The 24,746-nt window shown below is 39.6% G+C and overlaps 4 protein-coding genes across 4 annotated transcripts in view; 1 reads left to right on the top strand and 3 right to left on the bottom strand.

Moving 5' to 3' along the window:
- The window catches only part of LOC111234542 (ryanodine receptor 1-like), a 47,891-nt gene extending 40,722 nt beyond the window's left edge, over nucleotides 1–7,169 (bottom strand). The window contains exons 1-9 of the mRNA XM_022762689.1: nucleotides 7,122–7,169; nucleotides 2,480–2,599; nucleotides 2,287–2,385; nucleotides 1,535–1,609; nucleotides 1,314–1,392; nucleotides 1,120–1,232; nucleotides 934–1,033; nucleotides 742–838; nucleotides 66–140 (exon numbers count right to left, since the gene is read on the bottom strand). Coding sequence (XP_022618410.1) covers nucleotides 66–140; nucleotides 742–838; nucleotides 934–1,033; nucleotides 1,120–1,232; nucleotides 1,314–1,392; nucleotides 1,535–1,609; nucleotides 2,287–2,385; nucleotides 2,480–2,599; nucleotides 7,122–7,169 — 806 coding nt within the window. The remainder of the gene's footprint in view (nucleotides 1–65; nucleotides 141–741; nucleotides 839–933; nucleotides 1,034–1,119; nucleotides 1,233–1,313; nucleotides 1,393–1,534; nucleotides 1,610–2,286; nucleotides 2,386–2,479; nucleotides 2,600–7,121) is intronic.
- Nucleotides 7,170–8,610: 1,441 nt separating this feature from the next.
- On the top strand, nucleotides 8,611–17,179 carry nfrkb (nuclear factor related to kappaB binding protein). Its single transcript, XM_022762752.1, has 26 exons — nucleotides 8,611–8,633; nucleotides 9,020–9,157; nucleotides 9,285–9,486; nucleotides 9,591–9,718; nucleotides 9,791–9,962; nucleotides 10,223–10,327; nucleotides 10,422–10,495; nucleotides 10,573–10,654; nucleotides 10,772–10,967; nucleotides 11,101–11,212; nucleotides 11,304–11,430; nucleotides 11,531–11,608; nucleotides 11,691–11,767; nucleotides 11,873–11,919; nucleotides 12,195–12,255; nucleotides 12,353–12,527; nucleotides 12,639–12,745; nucleotides 12,944–13,067; nucleotides 13,365–13,444; nucleotides 13,629–13,825; nucleotides 13,952–14,222; nucleotides 14,321–14,500; nucleotides 14,673–15,401; nucleotides 16,269–16,375; nucleotides 16,706–16,841; nucleotides 17,023–17,179. Exons 2-26 carry the CDS (start codon nucleotides 9,032–9,034, stop codon nucleotides 17,161–17,163), a joined length of 3,834 nt encoding a protein of 1,277 aa, XP_022618473.1. The 5' UTR covers nucleotides 8,611–8,633; nucleotides 9,020–9,031; the 3' UTR covers nucleotides 17,164–17,179.
- Nucleotides 17,180–18,071: 892 nt separating this feature from the next.
- Nucleotides 18,072–22,187, bottom strand: tmem45b (transmembrane protein 45B). Its single transcript, XM_022762753.1, has 6 exons — nucleotides 22,102–22,187; nucleotides 20,738–20,935; nucleotides 20,436–20,648; nucleotides 20,137–20,321; nucleotides 19,656–19,798; nucleotides 18,072–18,194 (listed from the first exon to the last, which is right to left on the bottom strand). Exons 2-6 carry the CDS (start codon nucleotides 20,925–20,927, stop codon nucleotides 18,083–18,085), a joined length of 843 nt encoding a protein of 280 aa, XP_022618474.1. The 5' UTR covers nucleotides 20,928–20,935; nucleotides 22,102–22,187; the 3' UTR covers nucleotides 18,072–18,082.
- A 687-nt stretch (nucleotides 22,188–22,874) lies between these two features.
- On the bottom strand, nucleotides 22,875–23,476 carry gng8 (G protein subunit gamma 8). Its single transcript, XM_022762662.1, has 2 exons — nucleotides 23,393–23,476; nucleotides 22,875–23,003 (listed from the first exon to the last, which is right to left on the bottom strand). The coding sequence occupies exons 1-2, from the start codon at nucleotides 23,474–23,476 to the stop codon at nucleotides 22,875–22,877; spliced, it is 213 nt and encodes a 70-aa protein (XP_022618383.1).
- Nucleotides 23,477–24,746: the final 1,270 nt, after the last annotated feature.

Raw genomic sequence — 24,746 nt, 5'->3', positions numbered from 1 at the left:
TCAGTCACTTAAAGTGAATGATTGTAAAACATGTGTTGTTAGATGCAAGGAATCAAGACACTCACCCGATACGTAGTGGCTCAAGTCTCCATAAGGATCGGGCGTGACTGCATACAGCCCCTCCTTCATAATGAGCAACTCTGGAAAATGAACAAAAACATGAAAGTCAATGATGTGGAACAAAGGTGGACAAATTTGTAAATACTTTGATATATTTCAGTATTTTTTAGTTTATGTCAACAAACCACGATAACCAAATCTTCAGATAGGTAGCACATCGCAATGGACATTTGTCTGTTATTCCATCATTATTTAGTCATGTAGAATGCAAGCGAGGGACCACTCTGAAAACTCCTTGATGGTGTGTTCAATGACCACATGACCCTATGATTTAAGCTGCTGAAAAACTTTCATAATGTTGCCAAAAAATCTAACCAAGCAGAGAAAATAATGAGCCAACATCATAGGATGAGGATAAAAGTTTGTCTTGTTCATTAAAACATTTGCTACTTGGCTGTTTCACAGCCAAACTCAAGTCTCAGGTGTAGTAGAGCTACCACCATGCATCACAAAACATGCCACTACAGAGGTGTGTTTTATAAAGTAGGGAACATACCGTAAAACGTATGGTATGCTTCAGAAAATGGTTGAGAGTAGCATAAAGTGTAAAACTAAATCAACCAAAACCGGTACAGTGTTTTAATATATTATGAAGGTACAGCAACAAAAGATATTGCTTACCTGCGCTGGTCGTCCCCTTGGTCAGCTCCTGGGATTGCCAAGCACTCGTCCATGTGACCATGGAACAGCCTGAGCACATATCCTCCAGTCAGGAAACCTAGCAGACAAGAGTCACATTGCTAAGAGAGAGTGGACAGGTTCATGAACAAAAGAAGTGTTTTTTTTTTTTTTAGCAACAGCAAAATTACAGACCTTCAGCTAGCTCACATCCAGACATCACAGGGGTCATGGTCCACAGTGTTTGCATGAAAGAAGCATCTACCATCAAGTCACCACTGGCATAGGACAGATGCTGAAAAGAGTGCAGGAAGCAATACTGGTAAGAGTTGTAGACAACACACTGTCAGTTACAGTGAAAGTAAATCAAATTGTGGTTACCAGGTATCGCTCTGAAGAAACACTGACAAGAATGAGGTCATCTCCCACCCTGACCTTCTCTCCTTCAGACCTTTGTTTAGAGGCTGGATGGATGGTCCACCAGCAGGCCTCTCCTGTGATGGACAAATGATTTAGAATACAGAAATCTACATCGGTTTGTCTCGGACATAATGGGCAGTAAAGTTCATAGCCACCTGTGGAGTCCTCCTGCAAGCCCACATCAAAAGCCAATTTGTCTGTCAGTGAGCGCGAAGTAGTCAAACAGCTCAAGTACTGCAGCATAAAGAGAGGGATAACGAGGGTCATGAGATGACATGCGCTCCAAAGTATTTAGAGAATAAAACATTTCAAGGAGAACTGCTGCTTAGAGGAGAAGACAGGGCAGAGCAGCAGAAGCCACATAATTGGTGCTCACCATGCTGGAGTGAGTGTGTTTCAGGAGGATGGCATGTCCGTAGAGTAGGGTTCGGTGACCACCCCCTTGTGATGACTGACAGAAGAGGGGGGAGGCAGGTAGAGGCAGAGTCAATTAAATGTTTAAAAGATGACAGGAGGTTACCACATTCAAAGCTGTCCCTTTGAAACCACTTCAATGTGACATGTTAACAACTTAATATTGAAATGACACTAGGGCAAGTGTACAGACTCCAAGCAGGTGCAATAGGAGGAATAAAAACCACAGCCATATCTTACAATTGTTAAAATAAGCAAGAATTGGGCTAAACAAAGAGATTTAGACATTGAAATTTTAAAAAAGGCAGAAAAAAATAGTTTGAAGCTGAGGTTTATCAACGATGATGTCACCTTTGATATCAATGGAGGTACTGTAAGCTAGGTTTCTCTATGATAACACTGAAGAGATTATGGAAGGTAGCTGTGATACTGTCATGACATCAACTCTCAGGCTGAAGCACTGGACAAAAATTTCATGGAACAGTGTAAAGGAAGGACGCATCACACGTACCCATTTGTCCAGATCGACAGCCTGTGGTTGGGAGGTGGAGGAGTGAAGGAGCACGAGGCATCAAGTCAGAAACGAAACAAAGTGAGTTTCAGTTGTTGAAGGAACAACATTCTGCATTTGTTTATTATATCATGAGTACATACCATTAAAAAGTGTCACCTTTTTGACCAAACTCTACTAATTCCTCTCTAATTGTGCTTTACCTCATCCACAGACGAGTTGGACAGCATCTCCTGTAACGCCCGCACAGACAGGGACTGCTCCAAAATGAAGCAGCAGATGGCAAGGTCTGGAGGGACATTCTGAAATACAGCACAACCATTAAACCTGGAGAACGGCAGCAAATAAAATTCTCAAATAAATTACATAAAAGGCATAGAAGTGTCCTTTCACTACCTGAGCGTTCGAGGTGGTCTCAAGGAAACACAGACGATTCCCAAACCCTTCACACGACAGACACAGCTTGATCTGTTCCTTCAGAATAGATGCAGTGCACTGCAGCACCACTTGATCATCCTACAATGACAAAACAAGTCCAAAGTGAAGGAGGGGTTTTTTTTTGGGGGGGGAATTCTGCAGGAAAAGATGGGGAGAGTGCAAGAGAGATTGATATACAACAAAGGTCTCCACCCAAAATTATCTGAGGGAAACATGGCATTTTAGATTTTAGATTACTCTCAGTCAAAGCAATAATTTATGTTAAAAGTATTGTATTATGTATAAAGTATTTTAATTTTCTAAGGCGATAAAAATAGAAAATACATGAACAAATGAAAATAGATCAGAGACATTGTATTTTTTTATTCCACGCATTATTCTCCCTTGTCAAAACCTTGCACTTTACCCACAATGCAACTCAACTGCCAACAGATCAGTTGGAGCTTTGGGTGCGTCTACTGTCAAACCTCTAGCCTCAAGCAGAGATGAGGGCAGGGCCATTTTCAAACTTTTATTTATCAGACTTCAATCAGTCCCTTCTGGAGCAACAAAAAGCTTCTGAATCCTTTTTTTCCACATATGTTGTAATGTAGTACTCTGCGAGTCTAAACAGACTTTGATTAGTAAAATCTGTGGAGTTTCCCTTTCATTCATTCTGCAAATCTTAGATCACATTAGTGCTGCGTCCAAGACGACAGCAAACTTGGAAACTCTCGAGTGGGAACATCCGAGTTCAGAAAAAGTGCGTTCACATGATCAGCCTGGAAAACAATATGGATGTCCGAAGTAACATCTTTGTACTTTGCTGCTGTTTTATAGGGAACACAGTAACAATTGAGCAAGATGGAAAATTTCTAAGGTGAATTTACTTTTATTTATAGTCTTGTGAATTGTGACTTCGGAAGATGCCATGACTGTAGTTTTAATGATGTTAAGTCAGGCAAATTGGGGACATGAAATTCCACACAACTTTCAGAGCAACAAATCAGACCTGTTCACACATTCAAATCATTTTCTCCAAGTCGGAGCTTGTAATTTCCAACTTTCCTGAACTCAGCACAAGTTTCACATTTCATGTGTTAGCACATTAAAGTGTCCATTCATGGCTCAGATAGGTTAAATCCATATGACCCATACCATACTACATTTGTGAGGGGTGGCATTGCAAGCGAAACTAATTTAGAGGTGTCTCTGGGAACACAGAGAGTGATGTCTGCGTCTCACCACATAAATGAGAGTGTTTTGGCAACCAAACCTTTAATCAAACACAATACAATATGGGCAACATAAATAACAAAAATGTGGGACAATGCAAGAGTAAAATAACCTGCAAAAACAGCTGTTTCCCTATGAAACTTTTCTTGACCTTCACATGCACTTTTTCTGTAACTGCATTACTCTGTGCCTTCACAGGCCGCAGTACTAATCTCCCCTCCTCTCTGGCTCCAAGACACCAGCCACTCCCCCACAGCTCTCTATTTCAGGCAGCTGCACCTGCTGTTCACACGTCCCTTTCTGGAAAGCAACAGATAGTTAAGATTTGACAGCCAGAAAACAAATTGGCTCTCATTGCTGATTGAAATGATGCAATTAGTGAGCTTGCTAAAGAAAGAAATATTCACGATTTTAATTTTTGACTCAACTCAGCTCAAAACCTCATGCTCAGCAGTTTGTGTTTTTTTTTATCTGCAAATGCTTCTGGTTCATTCACATGCATGCCACTCAGTGACAAATGTCATTTTAGTAAAAACAGTGTTAACTGGGTTCAACAATAATTTAATCTAATTTAGTCTTTGCCTGAATGTAGTTGATATATTTGTCTATGTATTTCTGAAGCTGAAAACTGGCAACAGACTCTGCAATATATAAACTGCTGCTTTTAACAATAAAACGAATGTAATTGTTTTGGTACATAATGAAAATATATTGAGAAAGGAAATCTGTAATTTGGTATGGTATGTACAAAGTTAAAAATCAGTGGTGGAGTACTCCACTATAAGTGCAGTCACTGCAGTCACTAAACAGGTTAAACAGGAGCAGTTTAGCATAGAAGTATATAAACTCCAGACAAATTTCATTATACTGACAAATTCACAGTCTCAACATGAAACACCTTAGATAAGGTTTGGTGGTCTTTGTTTTAAGGTTAAAGCTGCAGTACAGCGAGGCAGCTCTGCCACTATGGCCACTATTGTTTGTTGCTGTATTGTTGAGTTTGTGAGTTAAACAGAATTTGTATCATGCTTGTGTAACAGTTTGAGACTGATGTGTTGTAAAAGGGAGTTGGTGCAGTCGGTTTCCTCTTCATCAATCTCATGCCCTGAACAGATGGACTATAAATATACTATTTAACAATTATAATGAAACACCTCTCCTATACAGTAGACATAAAAATCATGTCAGTAGTTTGGTAATAATTTACAACAGACATTAGATTGAAGCAAAAATCTGAGAGCTCTGGCACCCTAAAGACAAGTCAGTCAAATATTAAGAGATCATAACATATGACAGAGCTAAATATTAAGTTTCATGTTCTCCAACACCAACAGACTGACAGACTGACTGACTGAAAGACAGATGCCATCATGAGGCTGTAGCAGCTGTGTGTTTACACCAGTTTTTATCAGACAGTTTTCTATGTAAGAACTACTGACAAAATGTTTTGAAACCAGTGTCTGATAATAAAGATTGCCTGTACTACTTTAGAAGTAGAGGTCTTACATGGACTGAAGTAAGCAGGTGCTGAAATGGGCCAAGCTTTGAACCTGCTAATCCTCACACAGTAAATATAGAACTCAGCTGAGTTCAGGGTGAACAGCAACAGACTGACAGTAACTTTATGACACACTAGTTGACAATTTTTTACTTTCTTGCTGTGTCTCAAGTCATGAGACAATGCCAACTGAAAATGTGTTTTTTTAGATTAAATACATAAAAGAAAACAACAAACTATTTGCACGTGTTTATAATATTAATATTATAAGCAAAAAGACAGGCTGCAGTCACATTTTAGGATATACAACTTATATTCAAGTGACAGTAAGGAACTGAGTTTCAAGTGATATTCATAATGGAGTCTATAGATAATCAGCTTCTGGCTTATGCTATCGCCAGGGTTAAAGGGTCTAGAGAAAATCAAGTGACACTATGTGGAACATCTACAATAGCTGAGTTTCAGTGCTGACTATCCAAATAGAGTGTTACATAGAGTAGTCTGCGTGCAAGGCCACAATGCCCTTTTGCAGGCTTTGGCCCAGACCTCAAAAGAGGAAATCTGATAGCTCAGTGGTGAGTAATGCAGCAAAAATAAACCCATTTAAACTGAATACTTTATGACATGTGCTGTATAATCAATTATGTCAAAATTTCATAACTTCAAAGTAGAACTCCAAAATGTACAGACACCTTTTTACGTAAAATATTCATATTAAAAATACATGATACCTGAAACACAAACTGGGGCTGCAGAAGAAAAAGACCTGTGAAAAAACAGACACCCTGTGGATTCACCCGATGCACCCATATAAAATTTTGACATGGCACATGGCCACTGACATAATGCATGGTAAGTGATCAGCAATGACTTAAAAATAGGAATCTCATATTTGCATAAATAGCAGAGAACAATTACTCTGCAAGAGTTGACCTCCATCTGTAGTAGCCATATATTTCCAAGGAACAACAAAATGCAAATAAGTCCCTCAGTAATTACCCCTCAAACAATTTAAGTTCAGGACACTGTAATCTGTCAAATGTACTTTTTTCTGAAAAGGCAGATGGAAATAGGTGAGTAGTCCTTGAGATAAAGGACTAGTCTAGGTCACAATGGTTCTTGAAACAAATATAAGTAATAGCACACTACCCAGAATACTTAAGATGTTCCTATTTTCACTCTCTCCTGAAGCAAAAAACACTATTAACTATTTAATCTGGAATCACATAAAGCAACAAACATGGCAATACTGCATTGACAGGAAGTTGGAGGACTCTGTGGGCTCTGTTGTAGAGTTTCAATCTGCAAGCCAAGACAAAAAACATCCACACTCCAATAAAACCTCAAGGCATCATACAATTGAGTCCAGAACTTCACACTACACCCTGAAGCCATTGTGATCTGGCTCCCTGCCTCAGCCACAGGTGCAATGTTCCGCTTCAAGCGCTGGTGACCTCATTACAAACTGCACAAAATGTAGCATGCAACTACTGTTGCAAAGAATATTTATTATCCTAAAGGCTATCAATGTTACAACAGTGGTGTCCGTGTCAAAATGTGCTGGATGAAAATGCTTAAAATCTGTTCTAATTGCTTTTTGTAGTCTGTGTGTTAACTTCCACCTGGCACTCAAAGTTTTCTTTTCTGTGACAACACAGTAACATATTAAATACCCGTTGGGATATAAATAGATAACAATGGCAACAAAACCAACCACCTGTCCTTGTCAATCTGTGCTCCAAGGAAAGAAAGTTACCCTACCCTGTCTATTATCTGTTATGAAGTGACAATTTAGTATACAAAAGTCGTAGTACTGTACATTGTTCACTGAATAAGTTTACTGACAGTTTTAAAACTATTGGAGAAGAGGCAGACAGCATCACTTACCGTACGCAGGAACTGAATCTCTTCCTCTCCATCCGCTCCTTCCGCCATCCTCCCAAGTCATTAACAGCAAAACCTTGAGAGAAATGGGAAAAGGTTTGTCTCAAAGTTCCTTCACTCCTGGTGTCTGTACTGCCCACCACATAAGACAAGACAATGTTGGTGAAGGTTTCCGAAGGGTAGTGCTGGTCCGGTGCCCCTCTCTGGCTGTGTTATGAGGCAGAGGGACTGACTGTTCATTCCTGATCATTACAGCATCATAAAGAGGTGGAGCGAGCTGACAAAGCTGAACCAGCCATTCAAATGTTCCTAAGTTATGGTGTCCAGACTATTGTCTTGCACTATGTTGTTATAATAATGTTTGCACTGAAGTAAGACATAAAATTTCAAAAAGTAAGAAGTATCATAATGCCAACAATTAAAAATTGAGTTTGAAAAGGAGAACATTCTATCTTAAAATCAAACTTCAACTATAGGAGTGTAAGGCACATATCATTTGAATGTTTTTTGAATTTAGTCTTTTTTAATTTTCCTTTATTTGCTATTTAACTTACTGAGTGGGACATTATTTTTGTTTGTTTAATAAAACTGATTGATTCTACCAGGTTACAGGGGGGATACTTATGAGATGAAGTAATGTTACTTTGTAGGTTGTGTTGTTAGTGTTCATCTGTGAACAAAAACAGATGCAAGACATGAAAATGTTAATTGATAAATTATTAATTATGAATGAATGAATTAATTAATCATTAACGTATACAATTTACATTCAAATACAATAAATTTCTATTATTTCTAATATTTCTTATGTTTAACTACTAAACTAAACTAATAAATGATACTGCAGGCTTGTTTGCATAAAATGTCAGGAAATAGTGAAAAATGCCATCATTATTCCAAGATGCCCAAGTCAATTCAAATTCAAATAATATAAAATTGAAATTCTTGGTAATTTCATGTCAGTAGCTACCGGTAGGTTTAAGGTGGTCTTATAATTACTACATTCATGGTGTCTCTGGGTGGAATAATAATACTCCAGATTACAGTGGTGGTCAAAGGGGCCCAATTTTCCCTGGCGGACGGGCGGGTCCATGACAGCTCACCTGCAGTCAATTGCCTGCGTGCTACACCATATTTTCTGTTCAGAGTATGAAAAACGTGAAAAGGATAAATGTAGAGAAATAAGCTTGATATGAAATATAGCCCTATTAGCATTAACGTCAACCGTTGACGAGGGATTGAATGTGCTAAATAAGAATGGCTTTTCTCCAGCCCAAAGTTGTTAATAATGAAACAAAGAACAATAAGTAATGAAGATTTGCCAAAAGATGAACAGTTTTAGAAATTGAATTACCATTTAAACTTACTCAATAATTTTCCTTGGAGGGCAGCAAAACGCTCGAGGGGAGAGGCGCCATCGGCGTCAACGGCGATCATCCAATTTCCGTAGAAGAAGAAAACGGTACGTCGGCAAAATAGTTCCCTCTTCATTTCCGAAACAGAAACCAGTGTCAGGTAAGAGCCATTAGCAGTTTTTAACCAGCACTATCAAGTTACTCTTACTACACATATTTGCCAATATGCCGCACAGACATAGTATGTTTGCGTTGAAAGTTGAAAGACGAATTCAAATGTTTTAACTCGCAGCTTTGCTAACTTAGCTGGTAGCTTAGCTCGCTAAGGTGCGCTATGTTACTGTACACAGTGGCTAATGTTTTGACGTTGATCAATGCTTGCTAATATTAGTCATTTGTAGCTGAAGTAGCAGACTATTTCAAAATTGAAAACCGAACGGCGTTTGTAAATTGAATGTCAGGAAGCAAACGCATCAACTGGCGTCAGTCCGCAGATTAAAACGGGATTTTGTTCGACTTTACACTTGTGTTTTTCTGTGTCGACAGACTTTGTAGAGAATGGATGCCCTCACACACATGCTTACAGACGCTCTTGATCCTAAAGAAGAAAACGATGGACAAATCACAGAGGAATGCATGTTGGGGAACTGCAGAGTGAACCTTCCAGAGGACCTACTTGAGGACGTGAGTTGTCTGGCACTCATTGATGAAATGCTGCTCTTTCCTTTCCTGCGTTGCTGATTGCTTACAAGTTAAGACACAATGACATAGTAATGCACTCACTTTTGCTGTTTACTTTTGTTTTCAACAGCCTGAAATTTTCTTCTCTGTGATGAGCGAAAGCACCTGGAGTGAAGTACTGACAGATTCCCAGAGGCAGCACCTTCGTCAGTTTTTGCCACAGTTTCCTGACAACAATGTTGTGGAGCAGGACAACTCCCTCGGTGACCTATTCAACAACAAAAATTTTAACTTTGGAAATCCCCTTCATCTTGCACAAAAACTATTCAGAGGTGCTTCCTATTAACCCACTCTTTACCTACCAACACACAAATATGTCATACTGGGTGGAGTTTTGAGACACTTTCTGACCATGACCCTTATTATCTCAACCCAGATGGTTACTTCAATCCTGAGGTGGTCAAGTACAGACAATTGTGTGCCAAGTCCCAGAGAAAGCGACAGTTGTACTCCCTTCAGCAGTATTACCACAGACTGTTGAAGCAGATCCTCGTCTCCAGAAAGGTATTTTTGTAAGTTTGAAGTACAAGGTACATAGCCTCTTGCAGTCAGCCTTAATATGTCCTCTTGTTGTAGGAGCTGCTGGAGTTTGCTGTTCATAATGGTCTGGACTTTCCACCTAAAAGAAAGGTACCAAATAAGTCTCATGCTGAAATGCGGGAGCCAAGGGTGAGAAGAAGATTGAGCCGCATATTAAAGGAGGTCAAAACTGAGTGTGGAGACAGCAATGCCTCTTCTGATGATGATGGTCAGTCTGTTCTGTCTTTGGTATCATTGCCGATAATAATGCCTTTTTATTTCTAATGCGCTTCTCTGACGTAAGAGTTCACAAGTTGATTTAGGCAGTAGTTACAACCAATAGTAAAATATGAAAAACAAAAAATGCAAAATGAAGATGGATTCAGACATTAATAAGAAACAATACAAGTGAAATTCAAGAGCTGAAAAGCAAATTTATTAAACTGACAATACTGATTCTTTTGTACGTCTTATTGCATTTGCTTGTAGACATATCAACATGGACTCCAGCACCACAATCACCGTCCTCTCCGACACCCACTGTCGCGCTCAGAGTTCTTCCCAGCCTCTCCACCCAAGACATGAAGACTACTGGTCAGTGATTTCTGCAATATCCAGATGATGTTGCTCTTACTGTATGTTTGAACATAGTGACTATAATGCTAAAAGACATTTAATTTCTAAACAGAAAAAATAGAACTAGGTGAGCGGGACTTGAAAGCCATGCTGCATAATCATCGCGAGAAGAGGAAGCGACAGCCAGTAAGTAAAAAGAAAAAACACAGATTTAGTTTAAGTTTTAACTTGCACTATATATCACTAATGATTGATTTACTCAGGACCATCCCGACCTGACGACCTCTGATATCCACCTTGGAGACATACTTTCAAGAGCAAATTTTGGTCGAAAGGGGACAATGTGTGAGTAAATAAATAAAAGAAAAATAATGACAAGTCTTAAGCCAAAGTCCTGATTTCACTAATTTCATGACACGTTTAATTATGTTCCTATTTGTTTCTTTCCTTTTTATCTTCCAGCACTCTTTGATCTGTCTTTGCCAAAGAAGAAAATGAGAGATGAGAGAAGGAAGAAGAAAATGAGGACAATAAAAGTGGAATCTGAGGATCCTTTTGAAACTCTTGCACCTGCAGACAACCCCTCCGCTCCACCAGCGAACATCATCAACTCCTTGCCAGACACACCATCTACTCCACTGCCCAACATCAAGGAAGAGTGAGTGTAGTGCCATGTTGGTGTCAAGAATATATACATATATATTTGTGTGTGTGTGTGTGTGTGTGTGTGTTTTATGTATGTATTTTCTCTTGTTATATAAGACTAATGTAAAGAACCATCATTACTGCAGAATTGTGGAGGAGTGTCAGAGCAGCCCGGTTACAGTTGAGGAAATAGCTGTCAGTTTCTTCAGCTTGTTGGAGAGCATCTTAAGGACAGAAAACCTTGCCAGTACTTCAATGGTATGCACTCATTACATACTCTCACATACATATCATAGAATTGATCACAGATCTGACTACACAGTTTAACGCCTACGGTTTGATATGTCAGTTGGAGGAGAAAGTTCAAATGTGGCAGTCCTCTCCAGCCAGTGCCCTCAACGGGTGGTTTTCATCTGCCTCCTGTTGGTCTGACTTGGTTCTTCAAGCCCTGCAGTTTCTTGCAGGAGAGACTAAAGGTAAGTAGCAGTGGTCACTCACACTGAAATAGTCAGACTTTTTTCTTCACCCCATGTTACTCATATACTTTTTCTCCACACTCTTATGTTTGTCAATCAGATGGCATGATGGCACTCCCCAGTGGCTTTTCTCCATTTGTGGAATTTGCTGATGACTCTCAGCAGTGGAGGTGGATTGGTAAGAACTTCCAAGATTGATGCAAGGTTTGCAGTTCAAGATGATTCCAGTCATTGAGATTAATGTCCATGATTTATTTTAGGTCCCACTCAGGATACAGAGAAAGATCTCAGTGCACTCTGTCAGCTGTGGCTGGACTCCAAAGATTTAGTTGTCAAGGTAATAGAGTTTATTATTATGTTACAAATACTGCCTCAACACTGACTTTACAGATTGTGCTCTGCTGTTGTATTTATGGTTACAATGTTTTTTTGTCTTCCACAGACAGAAAATGAAGACATGCTAGAGATGACCTCTCCCACACCAAGAGTGTAAGACTCAGTCATTCACCACAAATGGCAAAAATGACATAATGCTGAAAAATCAATTAACAAATAAGTTGATACAGAAAATTAGAAAAAATATTTTAATTTAAATGATTATAATTTTTTCAATAGATACTTAACTTCTTTATTCCTTAATCAAAATATGATTAGCTTAATTGGAAATAAAGTTCATAGTTCTTTGAAGCCTTACATGAACATAATGAAGTAGTTTGAGGTTCAGTCCCAAGGTTGTTAACAGTGTAATGTCTCTGACCAAGCAGTTCGACTGATTATGTGGTGCGGCCCAGCACTGGAGATGAAAGACAAGTGTTTCAAGTCCAGGTTTGTTTGTGCTATTGGAAAATTGTTCTACAACATTTTGCCTCTTTTCCCTGTGCATGAACTTTCTAAGCCAACACACTTTTTGTCTGTTTATTAGGAACAGCAGCGATACAACCAGCCACATAAAGCCTTCACCTTTAGGATGCATGGCTTTGAATCTGTGGTGGGACCTGTTAAAGGAGTGTTTGATAAGGAGATGTCTCTCAACAAAGCCAGGGAGCACACACTGCTCCGCTCAGACCGGCCACCATATGTCACCATTCTCTCTCTGGGTTAGACCTTCTGTTTCACTCTGACTCTGTTTTCAAGCTGTGGGGAACCAATTATTTAAGTGTGTGCAGAAGAAACCAGTCACAAAATTATCTGACCTCTTTCCTCCGTAGTGCGGGATGCAGCAGCCAGGTTACCCAATGGAGAGGGAACAAGGGCAGAGATCTGTGAACTGTTGAAAGACTCACAGTTTCTTGCTCCAGATGTCACTAGTGCTCAGGTGTGATTGATTTTGCATTTCTCATTTTATTCATTCAGTTTACTCAGGCAGTGTGCCGTGTTATTTGACTAAGATGTCAGCAGCATTATACAAGAGTTAGTTCTGTGTGTACCTTACTTTGCAGAGGCAGATGCTGCCTTTAAGCTGTTTCCTTGTGGTGACATTTCCTGTGAGTAAGGAGCTTTGTTTTCCGCATAGGTGAACACAGTTGTCAGTGGGGCTCTGGATAGACTTCACTATGAGAAAGATCCCTGTGTAAAGTATGACATTGGCCGCAAACTGTGGATTTACCTGCACCGCCATCGCAGTCAAGAGGAGTTTGGTAAGCAACAATTTGCTTGATTAAGAAATTACTAGCAATCAGAAATGAAAATACTGACGCATTTTAGATCTTAGTTTTTGACTGGAAGCAGCCAGGAATGTGGCTTTTTGTCTAGTTTCATTGTCTATTATTGTCTGAAGAGAAGATGTATTTTATTTCTTATAACCCCTTTTAGCTCTGCTAGACGCATAGATTTTAGTTGTTAGTTTGGAGTTTTTAAAACCACAATGCGTTGAATTTCAAAACTTCATGATCTCGAGAATCAAACCAGTTGTGTTCTTTCTTTCTCCCATCCAGAGAGGATCCACCAGGCTCAAGCTGCGGCTGCAAAAGCAAGAAAAGCTCTACAGCAGAAACCTAAACCAACATCTAAGCCTGTGAGTCCACTGCCTCCGTTTTACTGCAGAAGAAACTCTGAGTTGCATTTGCTGTTTTACTGTGTAGAAAACACTCCTGAAGTTGTGCTTCTATAGTTGAATTTATCGTTTTCCCACTTGGAGTTTTAAATTGTGCCTAAGTTTAGTTGTTGATTATGAATCTCAATCCCTGTTTATGTTGTAGAAGTCTGGAAGTAAAGACGGAGGCAGTAAAACCCCTGGATGTCTGGAGGCAGGACAGGATATAGGCTCCAACCCCATGTCGCCAACCCCTACAACACCCACACCAAACACACCTGGAACCCCTAAGTCACCCTTACCCTGCGCAGCCACCACGCCAACAAAAACTGGAGTCCCAGATACAATGAAATCCAGCCCAGGGTCAGTGGGACACAAAATGTTTTGTTCTTATTTATATTGTCCAATATATAAAATACATCCATGTTGCAATTATGCAATTTGAAATAGACTCTTGTCATTTCGTTCTGCCCCTTCTCGCTCTCCCAGTGTTCTTCTTGTGTCCCCTCCATCTTTGCCCCAGCTGGGGACCATCTTACCCACCAGTCAGGCTGGTCCACCAGCCTCACAGCCAGTCACGTCCCAGCATGCGGCTCGGATAGTGAGTCACCTCGCGGCAGGCGCCCTCCCTCAGGTGCGAGTAGTGTCTGCTCAGGCTGGTCTGGGCTCTTCAGCAGGAAATCAGCAGGCTACACTGGTGCATCAGACCCCTCACCAGATCAGGATGCCAGTGTCAGTGGCAGCCAAGGGCATTTCACAGGTAACCAGCTAATAGTTAAATGTAAGGTAAATATCTGTACTTCTTTTGCATGTTGTAGATGTATGATTGATTCTGTCTGTGTCTGTGTATACCAATAGACAGTGGTTTCTGTGCCTCTGAGGAGTCAGTCTGCTAGCAGTCCAGTTCAGGTGCCGACAACTCTGTCTGTGTCTGCTGTAACTGTGGCCAAACCTCCAACTGGATCACCTGGTAGCCCGGCTAACAACCCTGCTTCTCCTGCTGTGCTGCAAGGAGTTGCCAGCCCGAACATCAAACAGGTGAAACCTTTTGTTTTAAATGGGATATTTGATCAGTTAGGTTGACTACAAGTAGAGCCTTTCTGAACAGTCTTGAACTACAAGAATGTCTCGACCAGGCTGAAAGTATTCGCCATGTTTATGATTACAAGGTTTATGTGTTCCATGTTGTTTTTTTGTTTTTTTTTCCAAGGTGTCCATCACAGGACAACTGGGAATGAAGACTCCAGGAGGAGCAGGAATTCCAATAACAGCTACAAACCTTCGCATTCAGGGTAAAGATGTCCTACGTCTTCCACCATCTTCCATCACCACAGACGCTAAAGGCCAGACGGTGCTGAGAATTACCCCAGACATGATGGCAACTCTTGCCAAATCCCCAGTCGCAACTGTCAAACTCACTCCTGACTTTCTGGGCACTGCCACCTCAGGCAGCAAGAGCATATCAGCCACTCTCCATGTGACGCCGCCCCATCATTCACCTTCCTCCGCCACAAGTGCTACATCCTGCACTGGTGACGTACAGACCACTAAAGCAGGCCCCGTTGCCTCCACCTTGTTGAAGGCTGCAGGAGACACAGCCATACGTCTGATGCCAACATTGGCTGTCACGACTGACCAAAAATCTAGGACCTTCTCCACCGTGACCTCCCCTGACAAGAGTGGCGCCACCATTCGGATAATGCCAGGTCTTGGTGTAATTCCACAGAAACAGGGTCAGACCATCACGATGACAACCACCACTGGCAGTAAACCACTCACAGCGACTTCATGTGCTAATGTAGTGACCATGGCTGCCAGTGTTGTAGCTGGTGCTAAAGGGATCACAGTGGCTCCTGGAGCCTCGGGCTCACCCTTGACGCTAGGAACAGCTACAGCTACTGTGCGACAGGTCCCTGCTACAGTGGTTACTACACAAACGGTAAGAGAATCATTCACTCTGTACAGATTCTGTCAGATGAGGCATATACTGGATTTTGATGAGAGTAGGGTTCTCTAGGGTGGTATATATTGTACTGCAGGATCAACCAAATGTTTGTCGAGGTCATTCAGCTGGGTTAGGGTTAGGGACAGCATGGGATATCAAGTAGTATTAAGTCAAAAAGTACTGGCTCCTAAAGTAAGGGAATGCATGTAACCATAGGCACATAGTCATCTACGCATATAAAAGGCAAATCTTCCACGAGCAACTCACATTTGTCTGTGCAAAACAACACAGATATGTTTTTGATTTGATCTGAGGTGAGATACCAGATAAACAGAGAGGAGCATAAATCTATTTTGGTTTTTCCCCTGCTCATCAGCAATCATAGGTTTCCAAAGAAAAGGGGAAATGAAATTTGTTTATTTGTGGTCATTTGAATAGCAGTTGGATGCCAGGTGTTAATTACAACTGGCTATAGATACAATCTGAATTAGGAAACAGGTTTCTGAGCTATTAGGTTTGAATGGGAACTTTGACTTAAAATAACTGGATACGTCCTCACAAATGCTTCTCTGAATAGTTGATTTATTGAATCACATTTCCTCCAGAGAGAATTGAAATTCATTGACGAGGAATACAGTAGATCGTTCCTCAAGTATACTTCCACTTAGTAAATTCATTGGACTCATTTGTAGTCATTTGCAGTACTGATTGATGTGTCTAAGCACATTCTCAATAATGGGGATTTTTAACTTTAATGACTTCTCTGAAACATATTGAGTGACAGCCGTGTCGCAGTATTTAACTACCCCTTCTGAAAGTCGCATGACTCAAGAACGATCATCTTCTTTGACCACACTGTAGGGGAAGTTACCTGCACGGATCACTGTGCCCCTCTCGGTCCTAAATCAACCACTGAAGAGCAAGAGTGTAGTGACCACACCAATTGTGAAGGGAAGTCTCAATGCAAAGTAAGTCTCATAGTCCACACTGTTATTTATTTATTTATTTATATTATATTATATTATATTATATTATATTATATATGTATATATTTCTACTGTTAAGACATTCTCCAGACTGAAAGAATTTGATTGTTAAGACTTAATTCAACAAAAAATAAAGTTTGTATTATTTTGAGATTTCCAACCATATATTTAATTTTAATATGTTGTGAGATTCAATCCTTTGAGGTTTAACTTCTAATTAACTATTTATTTCTATTGTTTGTATATTTTGTTTACACTATAGTGGCAGAGGTAGACTGACATGTTTTTGTCCTTTTTCATTTTTACGAGCAGTATCAGCAGCCTGGGCAGGAACATTATCCTGACCACTATGCCTGCTGGCACGAAGCTGATCGCAGGGAACAAACCAGTCAGCTTTGTGACAGCACAACAGTTTCAGCAGCTTCAGCAGCAAGGACAGGCCACGCAGGTTAGCTTACATTCCAGCTGTTTTGATGTCACCAATTAGAAAGTGTTATCAATCAAAACAAGTTTTCATCTACTACATCACTGTGTGATCATACTTTCTATACTGTATGTCATTCATTTATGGTTCATCTCGAGTAAACACAGAGCATCCTAAGGCTAACTATCTGTCTTTCTTCCTTAAGGTCCGCATCCAGACGGTTCAGGCACAGCAGCTCCAGCAGCACATGGCAACAGGTTCTCCCAAATCTGTCTCCACAGTTGTAGTCACAACAGCACCTTCACCCAAATGTGCTCCCGATCCCCCGCCTGCACCTCAACAGTGATCCCATTTCGTCAGCCAGCAATGAATCGTAGGTCCGGTGCAAAATACACATGCCTGTATTTGGTTGTTTTAGTACTTTGTTTCTCAAGCTTTTTTCAGGATCATCTGACTCATTTCTAATCTCGCAAGTGAAGTTATTTTTTTAATAACATTGTTATTACAGTGTGCAATGTGCCTTTCTTTCTTTTGAATTTGGATGATACCCACAAAAGCCAGAGACACAATTCCTCTCTGTAAATGCTATGAGTTTGTGTTTAGATTGACACTTTCTCTGTTGGAGGGTGTTGATCTCTGCCAAGTTACCAATATCACCAGTGTATTGGAAGATGTCATTATTCCTCAACTGGATTTAATCTGTCTGAATTTTACTCTCCACTTTGTTAAAGCCAAAATAAAATGTAAAACAGCTCAGCAGGCTGTTGATAACTGCAACCATATTTAGGTAGGTTACAGTCTTCCCATAGAAATTCTTTACTTTTTCTTTCATTGGGCGAGAAACTTCGAGAAGAGCAGTTGCTTTGTTGATATTTAACCTAAATCAAAAGGCACAACTTGTGAATTAATGTTACCATGACCATTTCAGATTTCTGTAGGATGTTTGTCATTTCTTTGAATGTTTGATGTAATACAATATTAACAAATGTGAAGTGAGTTGGACTTATGGTTGATTTAGTTGAATGTTGTGACTTGTTTTTTGTGTTAATACATTATTTGTTCTCTTATCAGGTGTTTTATTTGATAGAAGGCCATGCGTTGGAAACCATACATAAGTTTTAGCAGATCATATTTAAACAGATTTGTGTTTTATTTTATTTTTATTACAAAAAGATCTAAAGCACATTGTGCAAACAGCAAGACTTAGTCTTACACACAGACATCAACATAGAAAATGAAATAAAAATTGAACCACAACTAAACATTCACTCTTCATCTGACTCTTCAAGCAAAGCTTTCTGGCAGTTTGCTTTGGACGATGTATTTCGCATTCCGATCTCTATGTCCCGTCCCCTTCCGGAGAATCGCTTCACTGTGCTATTGGAACAAGAGAAAAAGACTTTAGGAAACACAGGAATGACATAACGATTACGCAACTGACTTTCTGTTCCAGCCTACTCAAAGTTAACTAATCTTTGATGTGTTGATTCCAGAAAGTGGTCATACAAGCTGAGTTGCAGGGAAAGCCAAATATCTAATATGTGCTTAAAAGACTCAAACCAGGTCCTACATTTTCTCCAGTTCTGGTGCTGCAGAGCAGTTTTTAATCGTATGTGTGCATCTCATGTTACACCAGCATGTCCATGAGGATGCACAAGCATGGATAGGCATGATGGTCATGTTATACACATTTCTGGTTACTGCAGAGGGCTTAAAAAGTAATAACGCACCAGTAAAAAGGAGAAGAAGAACACAGTAACCTGATGTAAACAATAGAGGTAAACAAGGACAAATATCCTTAAGGCTGAGTAAACATTTAAAACACACCTTCAGCGCGTTTAGTAAGCATGAAGGAGACAGTGCATTTGTGTGAGAAATGCTGACTAAAAACTTCACAGGCTTAAAAAGGGAAAACCTTCAGAGATCAGAATACTCAAAAGGTTTGGTGTTTTCTGTTCAAAGAGTGAAAAGTGATATTTTGATATAATTAAATCATTCTACCACTCTACTAAAGAAACCCTTAGTTGATCAGATTTCTTCTTCTTAGATATGGTGACAGACTGTACAGTACAAGAATGTAGGAACACACTTGTAGCATAAACCAGAGGATCCAAAATGTTTTCTTTGCACCTAGAAGAAGGCTGATTTGGCAAATATAGAGCAAGCACATGCAAATTTTCTTGTTATATTTTTTGTGTGTATATTTTTTGTGTTATATATATATATATATATATAGCAACAGCCCTATATGTGAATTGAATGGAGTTTTGGTCCAGGCTGGTAGCACCTTAAAGGAGAGACAAGTATTAGCGCCCTTAGCGCTCTTTTGTTGTGACCGTCACTGGATTGCCATGAGTCACACAAGCTCATGATTTCTGCATTCCAGTTGTGGGTTAACAGGCTATTGTCTATTGTTGCCCTTGAAACCTGCACTTTGAATGAATCCCAGCCATCGTGTTATCCTGATAACTGAAGTGAATTAGTGAGATGAACCAATCTTTTCCTAGAATATGTTGTGATCGCCCATCATTTCTTCTGCCCAGTAAGTTACAAGTACACAATATGCAGGGTAAAATGTGCTGCAATGGTAAACTGTTTTTAACTTTTTACAGGGAAGGTTCATTTGAGTAAATTATTATTATAAAAACAGCTTCACATCAATTCTGTCATGTAGGTATCATGAAAGTGAAGAAGTAGATAATATACCATATGAATGCAATTTTTCTTCATTTTCTCGATCCCAAATGTTTATTATGTAATTTCCCTTTAGCAATGGCACATTCAATAGGTAATATATATAGTTTTCAACCTTGTACAGATAATGGATGCGATACTTACAACCAAACCACAGAGGAGGTGCAGGCGACTAAAATCAGTGCGACGGCTAAATGCCAGCAGAAGCACATTGTGACGAACATGACGTTGTCATGCAGTTCTAAGTCCCACTGTGGTCCTCTTAAAGGGTATAGCACGAATCCAATCTGAAATGTACAAACTAAATTTAGTTTTCAGAAACAGACATTGTGTGTTTGAGAAGGAGATGGGTCACTGTGACAGATATGTCTCAAGCAGTTAACTACAAACAGGATGAGATTAAACTAAATTGGTAGTGGGGGAAAAAAAGAGCATGGTTAAAAGTAATGGCTCAAACTTTCAAAACCACTGTTATGCTCCTTTAAGTATTGTTTTGGTATTGAGTGTACATAGGTATTGTGTGCTACCAATCGCGGTTCTGAAAGCTTGGGAAATGTGGATGCCCACATTCAAAAATCACATTTAGCACATTTTGGCATTCTCTGTGTCTCATTTCGCTGATCACCTGGTAGAACCATGTGCCCTGCAGGATGAACAGGCATGCCCCAAGCAGCTCCAAAATAATGTTGTCTCTCACGAAAACCTCCAACATAGTGCTGGCTGATCCTCCAAACACAGCCACTAGAAGCAAGGAGTGGATGTGGGCATCCAGATGGGGCCGACTGTGCACATGGTAATAGAACAGAAACCCTGGATGGTACGGGAGAGTCAACACACAAAAACGGCTCAAATACACGTAAGAGGACCATATTTGTGATGTGAAGGAAAAACGTTCAACTAAAGCTGACCTTCGGTACAGCTTACCTTCGACAAAAAGAGCCATGGAGAGAGCAAGGCGGTCAACACCTAATGGCACCAGTTTGGATGTAGTAGTGGCAACCAGTGCTATTCCAGCGATCCCAAAGAACAGATACATTGTGCTGTGCTGCCAGTTCATCAGCTTGACCCAGGAGCTGTTCTCTCTGTCATAGAGGTGGGCATGCGGCCCATCCACCACAAACTGTTCAACCATAATACCTGCAGCAGGACAACATCAGACAAATGAGAGGAGTTAAGAATAGGCTTCGAGAGCTTGAGTGTGCAGATGGATTGACAGGAAAACTGACCCACAAATGAAGCAAAGATTTGGAGTCCTCCTTCAAAGTAGTCCATTCTTTTAAAAAAAGGTGGCATATTCTGTCTTCCTTTGGGCTGACTTGTCCTCCAGTAGTGATGGAGAATGCGTTTGGCTGTTAGCCAAAAGCCAAGGAACAGGAAAAAAGTGCCAGGAATGGCATGGCCTCCAAAGTTGGCCATCGTTAGGTCTAAAAACAGAAGAAAATATACCTGAGTAATCAGTAACATACATGAGAGAAACAATGTTTATTTTAGCCTATGGGCTCTTATTCCTTTGAAGGTGAAGGGACTCGACTGTAAGGTCAAAGTGCAGGCTGATAGCTTTATTTTACTGTGTGCCGAGCCATGTAATGATTACAAGCAGTCATACGTCAACCAAAGAAAAGGAAAAAGGAATAAAAAGAGCGGCTGACAAAATCTGTAGATTGCATAAAAGTTATTGCAAAGTCCCAGGTATATGATATACTTTAGTCACATAGCCAGTTCATGAGTATACTGTACTCATCAGTCAGTAAAGCATCAGTCTTTGCAAATACTGATAATATTCATGTCATATTAATTCACTAAACTCTGAGATGCAATGGCAGCAAAGATCTTTAGGCTACTATAAACATTAGGAAACTCTGAGTACTTGGTACTAGACCCTTGATTTTATCTGATCAGGGCTTGTCCATAGAGCATGCACTTTGAGCCAGGCCATAGCCACACATTTGTCTTACAAAAATGAAATTCAAATCAGACAGAGCTGTTTGCTCAGTTAACACATTGGCCTCTTAAGAACTTCAGTAATTTGTATATCAGTTTTAGAAATACTGGTTGCAGTCACTGAAGTGTTACTGATAAAATATGAAAAGTTGAGTAATGTACTTTCAGCTTAATGATGCCATTGAGGTATTTATATTGATTAAAAATTAGACATATTATGTTGACTTGAGGCGGCCAGTTGGGAGCTTTTTCATGCTCATAGCTGAACCAACACTTTTAAAATTGACCAACAAGAGAAAGTCAAGCTTCCTTCCTGTTATGCTCAGTGTCAGTAGGCGAGAGTCACAGGCGTGTTTAGAATCCACATATTCAGTCAGACAAGTTTTTCTTGACTAGCCCTGTTTGTCTTGATGTGACTTTTTTCCATTCACACCTTCTACATCAAATATCAGATGGAACTGACATTCAGTTTTTACCGGATACATTGTAAGAAAAAGACTACAAAAAAACCTTAAGTACAAATGTAAATTCTACATCTAAAGCATAGGTAAGCTGTTGCAGAACAGTCTCCTTAAAAGATACTAATTGTGAAAATGAGCCTCAGTTCTCACAGGTATAATAGATGGTTTGGGTAACAAAATGTACATACCTTATTTAATTCCCAAATGCTGGTGGATGCAGGAGATCAGGAGAAACCTGTGAATGTTGGCAGCTGCCAGAGTGAGAGCACTCTGGTCTGTGTAAACTGTGCACACCTGTCTCCTGCACCTCTAACCTGTGTTGACATCATAACATAGCCCCACCCATCATTTGCATTGGTTTCTGAGACTAAGGCAATCCTCCTGGGCAATAGCTGTGACATTCAGGCAGAAAAACAATACCTGTCTACATATCATGTGGTTTATTCAGGTATTAAATTAAAAAAATAAGAAATTATTATCAAAGGGAAATGTATTATTTCATGATGTGTGAAGAACAAATTTATGATTTATTTTGCCTATAATTTAATATCTTACAACTAGTCAATCTAAAACATTAAATCCAAGATGGAATTAAAGAATTTTATTATTATTGTTGTTGTTTTAAAACTTTGGACACACAAAGTTTTAAAACAATGTAGTGAAAATGTATATATACCAGTGAGTTAATATATAAGCTGTATGCACAAGGAGAGGCGGAAGAACAGGTCTGTGTAAATGAACTTTGCACCCATTTTCAATAAATCTTTATTGTGCCATTATCCTATTAAAATTATGATCATTCCTCAGGTAAAGTTAGTCACCAAAGAGCTATTTGAATTACAAAACTGCTAAATGTTGTAAAAGGGTGTTGTTGTTTTTTGTTTGCCATTTAAGTCGACACTGAATTTACACATTAAAATAGTGACTATAGTGTTAGTGCATAGACATTTGTGTGTGAGGGTTATAGTATTTCACAGAATAATTTCTTCTCTCGGAATGGGTTCTCAGAGGAAGGTACCGGGGTCACCAGGGGGTCCTCTTTGGCATGAGATTCACAGTAGGCCATCAGCTCAGCCGCTGCTTTGGATACCTGCACAAAAATAAGAGGATAAAAAAAAATGTCACATTTAATTAATTAAAACCTTTTTTTTTCTTCCAATGATTTAAATCTGATTGTTGCAAAATGGTGATTGTACTGGTTGGAGTGTTAATGTTTGTTGGTACATGATAATCTACCTGTTAAATACATATTGCTTTTCAGATGGTACGGTATAAGTTTGAAAATAGATGCTTATGTTTATAAATTGGAGTAAAATTACCTTTAAGACACAGAAAAGTGAAAAGGAAAAAATAATTTTATTTCGTCTTTAATACTCCATATTAAAAAACAAGATATGTTCATTGATCATTCGAAAGCGTTATCTGATAAAAAAGTTTTTATAACTTGTTTGGCTGTACTTCAATAATCTGCTGACTCACCAGCATCCTCTCTATGTTGACCTCCAGTTTCAATTGTTCTACCGTCTTTCGAGCATCTGCAATCTTGGCCATGTTGTTAGACATCCTGCCTCTTTCACTAAACTCAGTCAGCCTGCAGCAAAACGTCAGATGTTGAGTTATGAGGCAAGAAATAACAGTACACATCACTGATAAAGAGTCCAAGTGGAAGAGAAAATTCGAACATGATCACACAGTGTGTGACAAATTACTGAAGGTATCTCTGCAATGGTTAGAGTCTGTTTCAATTTGCTTGTTAATTCTGCTCCCTGGGTCTCAGCTGCAAGTGGCACAGGGAGGGTCTCATAGGAGCAGGGCAGGGGAGGGGAGGCAGAGCAGCCCTCCCCATGGGGGGCATCCGCTAGCTGAGAATGTAAATACACCTAACATTAACATCAACTTGTTGCTCTTGCACAGTACGTTTGTCATAAACTGCAGATGTAAAGCTGCTATTGATGTTATCTCCTGACTTTATGTTGCCCAGTTGCTGGCACAGACCTTTCATTCATCTTGCTGAACCTCTTAGAAGGCATTAAATGAAAAGCATCATTAGTCAACAACCAAAGGCTCGAGACATATGCGTTTGCCAATGTCTGTGAGTAATTGTGAGAAATTAATTCGTCAATTCTATCAATACAAATCATTTCTACATACTAAGTTACTAGGCTGTCAACATTAGCACACATGCAGTGATATGTAGAGATATCATCTAAGCTGTTTCTAAGCATCTGTACAAAAGTAGATTTAAAAAAAAAAAAAAAAAAGAAGGAAATTGTCCAGTTTCTCAACATTTATCCTAACTCATAATAATCCACAATATCACTCACCACAAGACCGACAGCAACCGTTGGGCTCCTGGAGTGAAAAGTCTGCTGGTCTTCAATAGGGTCCTCCACACCGACTTACAGTAACAAATGAAGTGAGATTAATGGCAAAGATGAGGAAGGAGACTTCAATAGGTTCCCTCCTTCAAATAATTAGCTGTGGTTCTGCCCCCAGGATGGGCTCAGTGCAGCAGTTAAAGGCAACATGTGGTGTGACCTTCATCTCTTGAGTCTCCATCACTCGCTTACCTGAGCTAATAGAGGAGCTTTTGTTCTGAGATGGAACATTAAACATATATATATATATATATATATATATATATATATTATATAATATATATATAATATATAAAAGAGTCGAACTACTAATTCTCTTCAACAGTGTATTAAATATACAGCAATGTTTTTTTTCCTAACACAACAACTTGAAAAAGATATTAGACTGTAATGAAGAAGCTCTCAAGAGAATAGGCAAGGTTGTTTTTCCATACCTATAATAATTTTCCTGTTGG

Source organism: Seriola dumerili, unplaced genomic scaffold (assembly GCF_002260705.1).
Source record: "Seriola dumerili isolate Sdu_G_001 unplaced genomic scaffold, Sdu_1.0 BDQW01000449.1, whole genome shotgun sequence".
Classification (NCBI taxonomy): domain Eukaryota; kingdom Metazoa; phylum Chordata; class Actinopteri; order Carangiformes; family Carangidae; genus Seriola; species Seriola dumerili.
This window is presented reverse-complemented; position numbering and strand designations above follow the sequence as displayed.